The 17,593-nt window shown below is 47.3% G+C and overlaps 1 protein-coding gene across 2 annotated transcripts in view; it reads left to right on the forward strand.

Annotated features, from left to right (window-relative positions):
- Positions 1-998: 998 nt before the first annotated feature.
- PLXNC1 (plexin C1) overlaps positions 999-17,593 on the forward strand; it is a 1,076,103-nt gene continuing 1,059,508 nt past the window's right edge. For both annotated transcript variants that reach the window (XM_069629799.1, XM_069629800.1), the window contains exon 1: positions 999-2,211. In XM_069629799.1, coding sequence (XP_069485900.1) covers positions 1,108-2,211 — 1,104 coding nt within the window. In that variant the 5' untranslated portion in view covers positions 999-1,107. The remainder of the gene's footprint in view (positions 2,212-17,593) is intronic.

Here is a 17,593-nt window from a genome sequence, read left to right on the forward strand (position 1 = left end):
TTGCAAAGTGTGGTTTTTATCTCCAAATGTTCACGGAAAGTGTGCTGACAATGCAGGATTGGAACCCAATTGTTTAAAAATGTTCACAGGAGGGACAACACCCCCCTAAACCCTCGTTGGTTGGTTTGGGCTCGCTCACTCCACTCATTCAGGGAAAACATTCACGCCCCTCCAATTAAAAAATGAACCAGCGGCCTCTGGTGTAAGGACTGATCCCCTGTAACTTTTTAATGTCCGCCAAGTCCCTTTCTGCTGTGCGGGGAGGAGTTGCTTCCTGTAGCCACGTTCTCGCGCAATCGCTACCCAAATTAACATAAAACCATAGAATTACATAAATAACACATACTTTTATTTTCACTGGGACACCGAGTCAGGCATAGGGGCAAAAATTGAATATTTGTTTTAAAATTCTATAAAGAGGTTGGAAAGTGTATAATATCAAGCAACATAAAGCAGAAACATTGATGTTTAAGGGCAACTCTTCTGTTGCATGCATACCTGGCTGGCATCGTTTCCCAGACACCTGAGATGAGAACCATTTGATAAAATGTGATGAAAATTGTACTATTATTTAAAGAATATTTATTCATCAACAGTGGTCAAAACTACTAGCTGCATCATGGTTAAGTAACTCATCAAACTAGCCCACATTGGCCAAAAACTGGCCCACTTTGACCATAAAACAGGCGCACACTAGCATTTTGAGTTTTTGCTTCGGGCATGGGCCTATCGCCCTATAGGCCACTCCGGGACTGAATGCTGCCCAATCTGACGTTGGAGGGCAGAATAGGCCGCAGTTGTTTTTGGTCCGTTGAGAGCTGTGCCACTATTCGGGATTGCGGCCCCTCGACCACCCTTTCTTATTATAATGGGAAAAGTAAGACAAGGTGCCAGAATGCAAACATACAAAAACTTGTGGGGGGGCAGGGGGGGAGCACCAGCTCCTGCCAAGGGGCTCACTTTCCGTCATCTCGGACAGGGGACACACTTGGGATCTCTGGCCTGGCTGTGGCACAGAGGAGATCACGCTGTGCTGATGTGGCCGCACCACCCTCCCTGCCCGCACCCCTGCATGCTGCTTTCACCACGAGAGGAGGGCATCCTCTCATGGGGCTTTGCGGAAGCGTGGCGGCGGCGAGTGAAACACATCCTCCCCCGACCACAATCCCCCAGAAGAAAAAGAGGAACCTGTCAGCGGGCTTCAAGTTCGGCCCCGCTACCTCCCGGCGAGTGGGTGGAAGGCAGCAGAAGCGTGCACTCGGCCAAGCAGCTATGACTGGCGCCGTGATGGCCGCAAAGCGGGGTACCCCCCAGCTCGCCCTCTGCGTGATGCTCCTGATGGCAGGAGCCTGGTGCCAGCAGGAGTTATTATCGTTCAACACGAGCGAGCCCATCGCCAACATCGCTGCCAGCCACGAGCACGTGTTCATCGCCTCCGGGGCCCACCTGTACCAGCTGGACACCTCGCTCCGGCTCGAAGTCAATGTGTCGGATGCTTCTGAGGGCATGAAACTAGAATGCGACGACCCTCAGCCAGGACCCGCAAACCCGGGGGACAGGCGCAAAGTCAACACGCTGCTGCTGGTCTCCCAGCAAGAGGGACTGGTCTACACTGGCTGGAACTGGGACAACGGCAGGATTGAGAAGAGGAGCCTGCGGGATGTGGCAAAAGTGCACGGTAACCAAAGCCACGTGGTGTCGTGCCTGCCAGGCCAGTCCTCGCATGGCATCGTGTCCAGAGACACACATGGGCTCTACCTGGTCATCGCGGCCGTGAAGACCACGCTGGCTCTAGGCGTCTACCCCAAGGACACCTTTAACCTGGCGGAGCACCAGCTGCATCTGAAACCAGGCGAGACGCTGCACTTTGTGGACGCTTTTCTATGGGGCGGGGCAATATTCACGCCCTCAAGTGCCAACACCGCCGGGGAAGCCACCATGCTCATCACCAGATGGGAGAACGGCGAAGGGTTAACGCTGCATGGGGAAGGGACCCTCCAGTGCGGGCAGGAGGGGACGAGAAGGACGCTGGCCTCGTCGTCCCTGATCGAGACGTCGGCCACTGAGGGACTCTGGGCGGGGGTGTTCCCCCTGCTGGAGCCGAGGGGGTCCCCGGATGACACAGCGCTCTGCATCTTCCGCCTGCCGGATGTCAGGGATCAAGCCAAGGGCGTCTGCTCAAGTAACTTCCCACGGGATTTAGAAGCATGTGTAAGTACATTATACAGTCATTGTGTTCACCAACCCGCAGTGCCATGGGCTCTGATTGGCAGAGCTGCACGTGTAAGTACATTATGCAGTCACTGTGTTCACCAACCCACAGTGCGCAGTGCCATGGGCTCTGATTGGCAGAGCTGCACTTCACCAACCCACAGTGCGCAGTGCCACGGCCTCTGATTGGCAGAGCTGCACGTGTAAGTACATTATGCAGTCATTGTGTTCACCAACCCACAGTGTGCAGTGCCATGGGCTCTGATTGGCAGAGCTGCGTGTGTAAGTACATTATGCAGTCACTGTGTTCGCCAATCCACAGTGCGCAGTGCCATGGGCTCTGATTGGCAGAGCTGCGTGTGTAAGTACATTATGCAGTCACTGTGTTCGCCAATCCACAGTGCGCAGTGCCATGGGCTCTGATTGGCAGAGCTGCGTGTGTAAGTACATTATGCAGTCACTGTGTTCGCCAACTCACAGTGCGCAGTGCCATGGGATCTGACTGGCAGAGCTGCGTGTGTAAGTACATTATGCAGTCACTGTGTTCGCCAACCCACAGTGCGCAGTGCCATGGGCTCTGATTGGCAGAGCTGCGTGTGTTAGTACATTATGCAGTCATTGTGTTCGCCAACCCACAGTGCGCAGTGCCATGGGCTCTGATTGGCAGAGCTGCATGTGTAAGTACATTATGCAGTCATTGTGTTCACCAACCCACAGTGCGCAGTGCCATGGGCTCTGATTGGCAGAGCTGCATGTGTAAGTACATTATGCAGTCACTGTGTTCACCAAACCACAGTGCGCAGTGCCATGGGCTCTGATTGGCAGGGGTGCTGCTGCTGCCTCCGCACCACTTTCAAAATACTCAAGGTGATTAAACAGGTGACACCAGCACAGAGGTGCCAATGCCACAAGATGGCACGGCCTGGGTGCGCTGCTTAGGGTCTGGGGGTAAGGGCGCCAGGTCGATGCCCATCAGCCAGTAAGAAGTGATTGTTTTACATCTCTCGCCCTCCCCTTCAAGGCTCCATCTGGGGATTTGGGAAAATGAGCAGGCATGGCTTCAAAAGTGTGCCTATGCAGACTCAGTGTGCAGGGTATTTTCTGGTGCTAGAATTTATTTTGGCAGTGCCAGCCTGCAAATAAGAGGGGTTAGGCATGGGGTGTGCAAGTCTTCGGCCGAGAAGTGATCCGTAGTCACGTTTCTGCTGCCACTAAAACTCTTGGTGGCCAATTTCAAATAGTTGCGTCTTGGTCACACCTAGGGTGGCTGGTTGCAAAGTGCAATGGGGAAGACGGATCTATGTGATTATTGCGAGGGCCGTAAATGCTGACTTTTTATTTGTAACCCTTTACACCACATACATCCTCCCCCCATATTAATATTATATTCCATACCTCCTTCTCCCCCAAATATATATGTGGTGTAAGGGGGGTAAAAAAAAAAAGTCGTCCTTTTCGGCCATCGCAATTGTCAGGTCGACATTTTGGTACGATTCTGAGGAAGACGAGTCTGTAAACAGCCCAGTATCATTTTTACCGCATATGATATGATATGATGTGGCATTTGTAACACTCCTATACACAAGTGTTTCAAGGCGCGACGAGGCGAGGGAAGACAGAGACAATGATCTTACTAGGCCAGCTGACAATGAGATTGTGCAAGTGCAGGGGAGGGGTGAGGGAAAACGTGCCAGGGCAAAGGGGGGGCAGTGCTGTCCATGGGATCAAAACAATTACAAGAAGTGCGGCCGGCAGGTGCAAGGGTAAGTGCAGACATTAGCATTAGCTGTCCAAAAGTGCAGGTAGGGGGACTGTAGGGTTACAGATACAGACCCAAGTGCAAGGGTTGCCGGTAGGCAGTACGGATGGGCAAATGGGCGGGCAGGGACCTGGGCCAAAATCAGTGATCAGTGCAGTATGAGACAGGAAATCAGCAGGAGAGAGGAAGAGAGAAGGCAGAAGCAAAGAGTAAGGTCTTGAGGTGCTTCTGGAACCAGAGATGGTTCTCCTCAAGTATCAGAGAGACAGGGAAGCTGTTCCAGAGGGAGGCCCCAGCCGAAGAAAGAGATCTACCACCAACTTATTGCTTGGAGAAGCGACTGACCCTGAGGGAGTTGGAGGTGAAGGAGCGAAGAGCTTGAGTTGGAAGGTATTTACCAAGAGAGAGTTGGAGGTATTGAGGACCCAGGCGGCAGCCCCAGAAGGCCTTGTGGGCCATGCAGAGGGTCTTGAACTTAATCCTTGCAGCCACTGGGAGCCAATGCAGATATTTCAGTGCTGGATGTATACAATCCCTGGGCTTGAGGCCAAGGACAAATCTCCCAGTCCTGTTCTAGATGAGTTGCAGAGGACGGAGAGTAGAAGTGGCCAGATTTAGAAAGAGGCTGTTGCAGTAGTCAACCCTAGAGTGAACCAGGGCTCGAGAGACAGTGAGCTTCTGGGGGAAGGAGAGGAAAGGACGAATGCCTCTGAGGAGGTGCAGTTGGTAGTTTGACTTCTTAGAGACATCAGAGATGGGAGGAGAAAAGGAAAGTGTGGAGTCGAAGATGACCCCGAGGTTCTTAGCCTCACAGGTGGGAGCAAGAAGAGGGCCAAGAGAGGCTGGCCAGAGAGTGACAGGAAAGGATGGTGCAGGTGTGCCGTTGAGGAGAATCTCCATCTTACTGACATTAAGGTAGAGATCGTTGGCGGCACACCACTCCTGCATAGCAAACAGATAGAGATGTGAAAAGGAGAACAGGTGACAGAGGTGAGCCTGAAAACGAGCTGAGTGTCATCCGCATAGGACGGAACGTTGGAGCAGATAGCGGCAATGCCGTTGGCGAGAGGTGCCAGGTATTGGGTGACCAGCCAGGGAGATAGGTTAGACCCCTGGGGAACACCACAGGTAGAGAGTGAGATAGAGAAAAGGAAGGATCCAAGTTGGACCTGGGAGGGTCGATCAGAGAGGAACGAGGTCAGCCAGGCCAGGCCTGATCGGTGATACCCAGGTTATCACGGAGACGATTGAGCAAGATGGCATGGTTGACCATGTCAAAGGCAGAATAGAGATTTGAGTAAGATGATGACAGAGGGGAGATTAGAATCAAGGTTAGAGAGCAGGTCTTCACAGATGTTCAGGAGAGCAGTTTCCATGGTTCTGGCTCCTCTGAGGCCAGACCGATGGTCATGGAGACAACCAACAGATTTTGTGTGAAGATGAAGCTGGGAGATGGCCAGCTTTTCCAGGAGTTTGCCCAGGAAAGGAGTGATGGAGATCTGGCGATAGTTAGCCGGGCAGGAGGAGTCGGCTGGGGTTTTCTTGAGAAGAGGGTACATAAGAGAGAGCTTCAGAAGGGAACGGATGCTCCAGTGGCAAAGGAGTGGTTGCAGAAGTCAGCCAGGGCAGGGGTGAGCGTGTCAATGTGGTCCTTGATGGTTTTGGAAGAACAGGAAAGAACCTGTTTTGATGAGACTTTCATAAATCGGACTTGTCTAGAAACCTCATCGGGGGAGAACAGAGGAAAGGAAGAGAAAGAGGGAGGTGGGATGGCGGCAGAGGGTGTGGGGGTAGAGAAGAGAGTAGAGGGAGGAGGAGGAGAGGGTGGACATGATGTCCCGTGTTTTAGAGATGAAATGAGAAGCCAGGACCTGGGAGAGGACAGGGGAGGTAGAGACTGCAGCAGGATTGGCTAGAACTTTGCAGATTTTAAAGAGTTCAGCAGAGTTGTTAGATGCCGCAGAGACGCAGGCGTGGGTGTGGGCTCTCTTCTTACTGCGGACAGATAGTCGGTATTGCCTTTGGAGCAGGCGGCAGGCCAGTTTGTCAGAGGATGCGCAAGAAGCTAGCCATTTCCTCTCAGCCACCCTACACTTGCGTTTAAGGGTGACAAGGTCAGAGTCATACCAGGAGTTGCACTTGGCTTTGGGCTTCAAGCGGATCCTCATGACAGGGGCAAGTACATCAAGAGTATCAGAGATAGAAGAGTGGAGCATGGAAAGAACTGTGTAGCATGCACAATGCATGCTAAAGAGGACAGCGTCATGTGCATATTGCAAAGGTGCCCTATGTGTACAGACTCCTGCCAGCTCTTCTGTATTCTTCTTCCTCAAAGGGCTGTAATCGTGGGTTTAATTGGGCAGGGGCCTTCCAGGATCGTGTTCCGGCAGGGTTTTACATTCTGCCTCCTGACAGGGCTCTGACCAGCAGAAGATCACCCCACCCACCTGTCTGCTGAACTAGCAGCAGCCCCCCCTCCCCACCCCAAGATGCTTCTGCCTCTGCTGCAGCAGTGATGACCCTTGAACGCCTGAAACACAAAAAGAGGCGATAGAGCAGCTTCGCTCGCACCTCATCTGTCGATGCAGAGCAGTTCTAGGAGGGAACCCCTTTGACCTTACCCTTGGGGAAAGCGTCTTCCGCATTTTCCAGCTGTAGGCACCAGCAAATTGGAGAAACTATGTTCCTGGTTTGAGGGGGGTCGATGTGACTCTTACATTGACAGCGGAACCACAGTTCTTCTGTGTAGGTGTTAGGTTCTGTGCTTGACGGTGCAACAGACTTCTGCAGCAGGCGCAGCAACCCTGATAGCTATCTCATGGCATGGGACATTGTGACCCCTGGGCTAGAAGCATATCCCTGTTGGAGGCAGTTTAACTCCATGGTCAGACTGACAGGGGGTGTAGTTTTTATTTCCTTTATCTCGTTTGGCTGTTTTTCATTTGTTTACATTTTTTTCCGCTGATTGTTTGAAAACACCTGTTTTAATAGGCGTTGCTCCATTTTTAGGAAAAATGTCTATTAGTCCGATCCTTTATTTACACACACCACACCTCACTTATTCATTGGGGGTTGTTAGTAGGTTCTGCCAGACACTTATCTGGGCCCGCCCCCCAATGTTCCTTTGTGACTCATTAGGGCCCAGCATTAAAGCGTTGGCTATGGACCTCTATGATGTATGTATACTTGCTTACCATTCCCAACCCGTTCCTGATGTGCTCTGCCCCTACAGGCCATTGGATCGTGTCCCTGCCTGACCAACATCATGATTGGAGCTCGTTTCCTGGCACAAGGGCCCATGCGCGGTGTGAGTGGGCTCCAGAGAGCGTGCAGGGCGTACTCTGCGCCGCAAGGGCGTGGCCTCGCTCTGCAGGGGCTGCCACGGGCAGTAGGTGCCCTGCACCCACATCAGGCCACCATCGCCCGCTGTTCCTTTATAGCACTGGTCAGCAGAAGACGCTGAGACCTACCACTGTTTTACGGCATAGGCATATGTGATATGTCGATCCGACCAATGTTGGAAAAAGAACAAAGTTACCTTGGCAATCCTCCACCTAAATGCCCATTACAATACCATCTACCACTTTCCTGCAAAGGGGGCGGGGGGTTATCTCCTTTAACACACAAGACAACCTTTGCATGAATTATTCATATGTACACCCTCCTGGTTATAGTCACACACCATGTCATGTGGACCAGTTTAACGAAGGTCACGGCCAGACACCATGTAATGTGAACCAGTTTAATGAAGGTTATGGTCAGACACCATGTAATGTAGACCAGCTCAACAAAGGTTATGGCCAGACACCATGTAATGTGGACCAGCGTAACGAAGGTTATGGCCAGAAACCATGTAATGTGGAACAGCGTAACGAAGGTCATGGTCAGACACCATGTAATTTGGACCAGCGTAATAAAGGTTATGGTCAGACACCATGTAATGTGGACCAGCTCATCGAAGGTTATGGTCAGACACCATGTAATTTGGACCAGCGTAACGAAGGTTATAGTCAGACACCATGTAATGTGGATCAGCTCAACGAAGGTTATGGCCAGACACCATGTAATGTGGCCAGCGTAACGGAGGTTATGACCAGAAACCATGTAATGTGGACCAGCGTAAGGAAGGTTATGGTCGGACACCATGTAATTTGGACCAGCGTAACAAAGGTTATGGTCAGACACCATGTAATGTGGTCCAGCTCAAAGAAGGTTATGGTCAGACACCATGTAGTCTGGACCAGCTTAACGAAGGTTATGGTCAGACACCATGTAAACTGGACCAGCGTAACGAAGGTTATGGTCAGACACCATGTAAACTGGACCAGCGTAACGAAGGTTATGGTCAGATACCATGTAATGTGGACCAGCGCAACAAAGGTTATGGTCAGACACCATGTAATGTGGACCAGCGTAACGAAGGTTATGGCTAGAAACCATGTAATGTGGACCAGCGTAACGAAGGTTATGGTCAGACACCATGTAATTTGGACCAGCGTAACGAAGGTTATGGCGAGAAACCATGTAATGTGGACCAGCGTAACAAAGGTTATGGTCAGACACCATGTAATTTGGACCAGCGTAAGGAAGGTTATGATCAGACATCATGGAATGTGGACTAGCTCAACGAAGGTTATGGTCAGACACCATGTAATTTGGGCCAGCGTAATGAAGGTTATGGTCAGACACCATGTCATTTGGACCAGCGTAACGAAGGTTATGGTCAGACACCATGTAATTCTGACCAGCGTAACGAAGGTTATGGTCAGACTCCATATAATGTGGACCAGCGTAACGAAGGTTATGGTCCGACACCATGTAATTTGGACCAGCTTAACGAAATTCTTCTAATCACAATGTGCTTTAAAACGACTACAGTGGTGATTTAGTGCCGTATAAAAGCACAGGGGACGGTGGGCAATTGGCAGCATGGGGGGAAGACAGTGGGGCACAGATCACCAAGTCTCAGGTAGGGTGGGGAGTAAAGGGTGTATGGACCTAGGTGTTTCCTGAACTGTAGAAGTGATGGGGCAAGTCTTATATTGGCAGGGAAGAAGTTCCGGAGTCTTGTGGCATAGACTCCTGTCTTGGGCCTCTCCTCCTGCTCGTCTGGTCATTCCCTCCTTTCCTTTTCGCTTATTCCTTCCTCCCCTTCTTCTTTTCCCTCCTCTTCCTCTACTTTCTTCCGTCGTGACCTGCGGTCCTTTGATACCTCTTTGTTTATTTGCTCTCTCACCCCCTCTCTCCCATCTCTCGCCACTCTATCCTCTCTTTCTGTTGACTCTTTCACTTCCCTTTGTTTCGTCTTTACTTCTCAAGACTATAGATTCTCTCTATCCTTCCTTTTCGGTCTTCGTGCAAGTCGCCACAGCCTTGACTTACCCCGGCTCTTTGCTCCTCATGCTACATTTTGCGCCAAGCTGAACGTTTCTGGATGAAGCCCCTATCTCCTTCTGATCTTCTTAATCTCTCTTGTCTTCACCTAGACTTTGACTCTCTTTCCTCTTATCCTCTTATTCTTCTTGTCTTTTTCAGTTCTTAAAACGTATTCTCTCTCCTGCAGCCCCTAAGTTCTTTCTTTCTTGACCACTCTCTGCTTCTGAGTTTGCTTCCTACTTCTCATCCAAAGTTACTCTTCTCTGTTCCTCTATTGTCTCAACTTACTTGTCCCGCACCGCTCCCCCGCTCTTCCCGGAGTGTGCTTTCACTCTCATGTCTTCTTTCCATCACATCTCTTCTACTGATGTTTCCTCTTTCGTTTCTTAAGCCCATTCAATGGCTGTTCCCTCCGATTCCCTACCTTCTTCTCTCGTTCATATGGTGTATCCCTCGCTCTCTCCATATCTGGCCCACCTCTTTATTCACTCTCTTCAGTCTTTCATCTTCCCTTCTCCCTTTAAGTATGCTACTATTTTCCCAATTTTCAAGAAACCTTCTTTGGACACCTCTCTCCCCACTAATTACCGTCCTATTCCGCTCTTACCTTTCCTCTCCAAACTGTTGGAGCATATCGTCTACTCCCAAGTCTCCTGCAACATTAACATTGCTTCTCTTCTTCCACTCTACCAATCTGGTTTTCACCCTTTTCACTCGACTGAAATTGCACTCCTGTATGCTCATCACTATAGGCGGTCTTCTCTCCTGGTCTTGCTTGACCTGTCAGGCGTCTTTGACACTGTTGACCACTCTCTTCTTCGCTCTCCCTCTGGTCTCAGCTTCCGTGGTCCTGTCTTAAACTGGTTTCACTCTTATCTTACAGATCGCACTTAGTCGCTTTCCTGGGCTGGTTCAATCTCTCCTGTTCTCCCTCTTCACTACGGTGTGCTTCAGGGCTCTGTTCTAGGTCCCTCCTCTTTTCTTTATACACCATTCCTGTAGCCTCTCTAATCTCTTCCTTTGGTCTCGCATCACCTCTAGGCTGTTGATACCCAGCTCTTTCTTTCTTTTTCTTCATTCCCCCCCCTCTATTCACTGAACTCTTACCTCTTGCCTTATTGCCATTCTGCTCTGGATGATGGCTCACTTCTTCCTTCTCATACCCCAAGACTGAAGTTCTTTTCTTTCTCGCCTCCACTATTCCTTCTCCATGCCTCCACCTCCATCTCTTTTTCCCCTTCCTCTCTCCCTATCTCTGCTTCTGCCCGAAACCGTGGCATCATTCTTGACCTTCTCTGTCATTATTCTCCCATATTTCTGCCATTGTCCGCTCCTGTCAGTTCCATCTTTATAACATTTGCAAGGCTTGACCTTTTCTTTCCTTCAATGCGTCTGGAATTCTTGTCTCCTCCCTGGTTTATTCTTGTCTGTTCTACTGTTCTTGCCTTCTTCATGGACTTCCCGCTACCCATCTTGCTCCTCTTTGCTACATCTATAACTCATCAATTCGCCTTCTCTTCTCTCTATCTCCTTGTGACTCTATTTCCTCTGCACTGGTCTCTCTGCACTGGCTCCCCTTTGAATTGCGCCTGCTTTTTGATTTTCTCTGTCTGGTTTTCAAATGCCTCCATGGTCTCGGTGCTCCTTATCGTTCATATCTTATTTCTTTCTATGTTCATCCTCATTCCCTTTGTTCCCAACCCCTGCTTTTTCTTACTGTTCCACACCCCCCGATCTAAATCTCGTTTCTGATATTTTTCCATTCTTGCTCCTAAATATTGGAACGCTCTTCCCTTTCGTCTTTGCTCACTTTCCCCCCTTCCTCTCTTTTGTTCATGGCTCAAAGCTCACTTGCTTACCTGTTGATTTTATCTGTCTGTTTTGATTCCATTTTGATTTCACTTGATTTGTACTGTCTTTCTGTTTTTGTACAGTGCTTTGGTGTATAGCGCTCTATAAATAAATAAAATTACAAGCGTGAATTGATTAGATCCTTACAATGCCGGTATAAGAATTGTCTTCGTGCCCACCGAATGGTCATGTTGTAAGCTGATGGGGAGGCCATGTTGCGTAGTATCTCACAAAAAAACACTGCTCAGATATGGTCTCTCATCAATATTGCCAACAATGCTGCTCAAATGCTGGTACAATTAAATGGGGTCAATGAGAAAGAGTGGGTACTGTTTTTCACTAATCTTTATGCGAAACCATCACTCAATCAAGATGGACAGATTTCCGAGGTGCCAAAATTTGAGAGTTTAGCGATCTCCGAGGAGGACATTTTGTTTTTCATTAGTAAACTTAACAACTCGCGGCCGCCGGGTCCTGACGGGCTTTGTAATCTGATGTTCAAGCAGCATCCTCCTCTTTGGTCTAAAATCTTGTGTAGAGTCTTCAATCAAATTATAATATCTAACACAATACCTTTGTCATGGTGCACCACAGTGATCGTTCCCATCTTCAAAAAGGGTGATCTCTCGCTTCCTGGCAATTACAGACCCATTGCGCTTCTGGACGCACCTGGCAAGCTCTTCTCCAAATTCATTTTGCGTGACTTCAACAAATGTCAGCTGATCATCCAAAGAGGGACCCTTTTCAAACAGGATTTATCCCAGGCATGGGCACTGGTGTGAATCTACTAACACTCACATCACTTATAGAACATCATTGCATCGCGAACCAACCAATATATGTTACCTTTGTTGATTTAAGAGCCACCTTCGACTCTGTTTCGCGGGAGCTCTTGTTTCAAAAACTGCACCTGCATTGGTGTCCCTCATACCTTGTGTCGCTCATTGAAGCCCTCCACACACAGAACACCATACGTGTGAGACTAACATCTGATGGAAAACCTTCTGAACCTATTGAGATGTTTAGAGGGCGGAGACAAGGTTGTACCTTGGCCTCAGCTCGCTTTAACTTCTTTATTTCAGATATTGGAAGAGCTTTTTTACATCTTCTCACTGACCCTCCTAAACTGCCGAACGAAGCGGTTTTGTTTTTGTTGTATGCTGATGACCTTGTGCTTGTTTCTAAAATACCAAAGGGGCTGCAGACAGCCTTGAATGCCTTGGCCACATACACCGAAGACAGTCTTCTCACCATAAATCTAGAGAAAACCAAGATCATGCAATTTCTTCCTCCCAAGAACTCCGTTAAGAGAACCCTGAAATGGTTTCCAACAATTATTACAAGATAAAACTGTTACCTCTAGTCATCAAGCCACACTAATCCAAGCCAAGTTTGGTAAATTTACTATCGTGCCAGCCTTGACTTATTATCGACAGAAGACCACTCCTATTCTCCTCTATGATTCTGAGTCAAAATTGACCTTATCAAAAGTGTCTTGGTCAAGGCTTGAGGGCAAATACTGGCGAAGAATTCTGCAGCTTCCACCCTCGACTTCAGTAGCCTTGATTCGTAATGAGTTGGGTCTGATCTCCTTGTTTGCTTGGTACATGTGGCAGTTAGTTGCTCTATTTAGAAAATGTCTGATAGCTTTGCAAACTTGTTCTGTGTTAGGCATACTATCAGAATTTGTCCTTTCTTCAACTGACTTTTTCATCTTGAAGTGGCGGAAGTTAGTCATCTATGCCCTCGCACTTGCAGATGTTTCTCTAGTCATCTGATTCAAAATCCTAATCAAGTTAAGACAAAACTCTTTCAGAGTGACTGGAGTGACACTAGAGACACCTGTTATCAGTATCGAGATTTCGACCCTGATCTGTTTTCCATAAAACAATATAGTGTACCCGAGCCTTATCTGGTACAATCTCCATCACCTCTGCACAGAAATGACTTTGTTCGTTTGAGGCTGAACTTGTGGCCAACAAGCCAGGTTTTGGTGCAATGTAAAATTATCAAGAGGACAGATAATTTTTGCCGCTTCTGCAAGAGACAAGATCATGAGGAAACTCTAAGCCATCTCCTGACTGAGTGTGATGCACTTATTGACCAGCGACGCACACACTTCAAATATTTGACAGAACCTTTCCGATTACTTACTCCTGAAATTCTATGGAAGATAATACACTCTGGAATTTAGACCCAGACTAGATTAAGGGCCATTGCGTTTCTTCGTGGTCTGAAATTGCAGCAGAGCAAATAACGTACTGTCAATGAGACCATGCCAAGTCAGGAACAAGAATGACAACAGTCTAGTAGATGTGAGTGTTTGTGGATTAGGATTATAGATGGTTGTCCAAGAACTTTTTAGACCTTTCTAACCGTGATTAGAAGTTGATTTAAAAATTGGATATATTAATCTGGGTTTGTGTTCGAAAGTCCTTTGTGTTTGTTTTAAAATGAGTTATTTTTGTCTTTTTTATGTGCTCTCTTCTTTTTATAATTGTCATGTGTACAATGAATTTTATTATGCTTTTTTATATGATGATATTGTAAAGTTGATTTATATCAGCTATGTCAATAAAAAATATATAAAATAAATTACAATTCATATTCAAAATCCTTTCGGTGAATCAGAAACCTCATGGTGTATATACGATGTGCCCACACTTGGAGTATTAAGGGCTCTCCAAGTAACCTGAGCAAGACACAGTGAATCTATGGCTCACAAAAACCTTCACACCAAATGATGGTTTAATCCTTTTGTAAAACATTTTTATCAAAACCATGAACAAGAAGCAAGCTAAAGTATGTGCATAACAACTATATTCAGGCTCCCTTAAAGATAGCAGCAGTACTGGATAACTCACACCCTCCCCTTAGAGGTAGGTTCTGCAATCTTTTTCTGGGCAACAACTCCCAAAGCCCCTTCCAGAGTCTGATTTTCAGTCAGGGGAATGAGGGTTAGTATTGTTACTCTATGGGGATCAGGGAGAAGCACTCTTAATCCACATCTCTGTGGGAAAAAGCGAGTGTGAGGCAACTAGGAAGAAGAGACTGAAATCTAAGCCCAATAAACAGCACGGGCACGCAGCTGCAACCTGCGTAAGGTACAGCTTGTAAATAAATATAAAGAACCGAGGGTGCACATCGGTACAAATGGTTCAAGTGATAACAAATTTCACATTACTTGTATCACTGTCTTTGCTTGAGCACAAGCCTTACCACAAGCAGTTCATTTTGATCCAGGGGCCCTGAAGTGGTCCATCCTTTTAGATCACCTTAGGCAGGCAACCAGGGATTTCAACTGTCCTCAGGGAGTGGTCAACCTCACAGTTGCGTGTCGCAGCACTCCCAAAAGGTCTGGGGGACTGGGCAGTTTGATTCTGCAGCTTTGGGACAGTTTTACTTTGACTGCTCTAAATTGTCACACCAGCCGGACTGCTGGTGACCCGTGATTATCAGGTCAGGGCGGGTCTCAGTAATGGGACAGAGCCGGCAGCGGGAGGGACTACCTTGAGTGGTTGAAATGGCCATCCTCTTGGACCTCGGTGTGAGGGTACGGGACCAGGCCTGAGAGGGTTTCCCAACGCCACACTCTCCCTGTCAGTTAGATCTGCCTCAGTCACCAACTGTCAACTTTCTCCTCAGAGAACCTCTTCCTGTCAGTCAGCCTGGAATGATCTATTTATAAAGTAAAATAATTGTGTATTGTGGTGGATTACAAACCTTAAACACAAGCACAAAGAAATACAGCTACATACATTTCTTTCAAACACATAACAATTAGAGAAAAATGTCCCACAACACTTCATGCATCAATACTTTATCTAAAAGAAACAACGCTAAAACTCAATATATCCCTTAACCAAATCTTCATAAAATTCACAACCACTTCCAATTACATTACCAAACCTCAGAATTACAGCCTTGAATGAAAGAGGTTCTATAACCTCTTTAAAAAGTATTTCCAGATATAAAACACTGCTTTGGTAATGACCAATGAGTCCGCAGAGAATACAGTACCCCAAAACTGATCTCCAAAATTCTCCAGATGGCTCACAAACGAATTATAACTCACTTCATATGTTGTGCGTAGTTCAGGCATTTAGTTAATATGTGTCAAATCGTTTCTATGCTGCCTTTACACAATCTGCGTAATCTCTGATCGTATGGGACGCTATGCCAGGTGCCAAGTACTTCCTATGTTGCTAATTGATTAAAACGCATTCACATAATAAAATCGCTGTCGACCACATTTCGTAATCTGGTAAGATAACAGAACAGGGAAGGAAATTGAAATGCTTGCATCATATGTTATTCAAACGTGGATTTCATTGCCAGCATATCTACCAGCTGGCATCTATCCCACAGGCAAGCCTTTTGTTTCATTTCTCTGGAAGCCACTATCAAATTAAAAATATCTTCGACCTTCAGGTCTATACCCTTAAAAACCCCACATACTTATCTTCGAAAGTATTTAAACACTCTGATCTTACTCGTTATGTTCTTCGCCATATGCCCAGAATACTTTAACAAGGACTCTCTATTTGAATCCATATTTAATATATTTAAGCAAAGGAAGCCTCTCATCATCCTCCATGATGTCATTGATGATGCCAGGCCGAGTTCACAACAGATGGCTTCTATAGGCACACATGAAGGAAGATTTAAGAGATATCTTCAGTCCTATGAAGCCACCTCCTGTCCTTCTCCAGACCCCCTTCCAGCCCATAAACTATGCCTGTAACAAAGCATGTTTGATATAATATGATCAGCCCAGCCATTGAGTAACCTCCTTTTTATGTGAGGAATGCTTTAACCAATCTTACTTTGTTCATTATCTTAATTCCTATAAAGTGTCCAATAGCCCCCCCGCCCCCTTCAACTTATGGCTAATTGGTAAACCCAGATAAGTACAGTCCTGTACCACTTCTATCAGGGCATGTTACATGTCCACATACATTTCATCCCAGATTTCTCCAATCACCATATGTTTTGTTTTCATGCCATTAATAGTTAGACCATTAGACTTCGAGTATCATTCCAGGGCATTGACACTTCTCTGTAGGCATATGGCTGTTCTGGAAAGCTCAGAGAGAGATTGGAGTTTGGAAAGAGGAGGTTGGCGAATTGATGCAGGAGGCTGGGAAAGATCAGAAAGGGAGGGAGTATGTAGATTTGTTAGAAGAGGCCGGAGAGTTGTTGGAGAAAGTTGGGAAAGATGAGAAGAAAAGAGGTGAAGCTAAGGAATAGGTTACAGAACTGTTGGAAGATATTGGGAAAGGTCAGAAGGAAAGAATTAGCATTAAGGAGGAGGTGATTAAACAACATCTGGATAAAGGAGAGAGGCGAAGATAAGGAGGAGGACAGACAACAGCAGGAGACGGAAGGAGCTGAATTCAGGATGCAGAGCGAAGGAGAATGCTTGAGATACTATAGGGAAAGAAGAACAACAGATTTTTGAGGAGCGAGAGAAGGAGGAACCCAGGAAAGGGGGGCTGGGTTAGGGTTGTGACCTCGATCTGAAGGGGTAGCAGACAAGACGGGTAGAGGAATAAGCTTGTGGCATGGTGGGAGGGAGAGTAGGCCTGGTTCAGAAATACATCAGATCAGGCAGGTGGACTGCCAGATCAGGGAACTCCAAACCCAAACCTACCACCAGGAATCCAGAGATCTCCACCTGCATGCATCAGAGTACCAAAAGGACTTGTTTTTCTGTTATTTTGACTGGTATGGGTAGTCCAAAAAGATATTCTGGATCTCTTACCGCTGCATTACAGCTGATTTTAGCTGCATTACCGCCGACCTTAGCTGCATCGCCCAACTTGTAATGAGGACCCTTGTCTCTTAGGTATGTGGTTCCACAGTCCACTGAAAGCAAGCCTGGCACATGAGGTGCACAGACAGTGTGAAGTAGCTTTGATGGATGGACTGACTACTACTGTATTATTCTTTTCAGTCTGGTGTGGTCAAGTAAGAGGTGGGGGGCTTCAGGAGTTTAAGATATGCTGCCATACGTGATAGGGGAATTCATTGCGAAGGAAAACCTTTGAGGACAGGGTAGGGAGTAGATTCCTAGGTACTGTGAACACAATTCAGTTGTTACAGTGACACTGGGAATGGAGTATACAGCATTGAACTGTATCTCTTTGCATAGTCTTTAGAATAGCTGCATCACTCATTTATACTGTATCTCTTGGCACACTCTTTAGAGCAGGTGGCATAGCAGCCAATTGAAGGCCTCAGTCAGTACACCTTGATTACCGACACTTTGCCCAACCCAGCAGCTCAGGTGTTAAATGGACTCTATACGGGACTCATTCACTGGCACCTGTGCTCAGATCCTACTAGGTTGCAGGAGTTGAGTGCACTAAAAACACATTCGTTTTAGATAAAAAC

Source organism: Ambystoma mexicanum, chromosome 12 (genome assembly GCF_040938575.1).
Source record: "Ambystoma mexicanum isolate Mex_15411 chromosome 12, UKY_AmexF1_1, whole genome shotgun sequence".
In the NCBI taxonomy this organism is placed as follows: Eukaryota; Metazoa; Chordata; class Amphibia; order Caudata; family Ambystomatidae; genus Ambystoma; species Ambystoma mexicanum.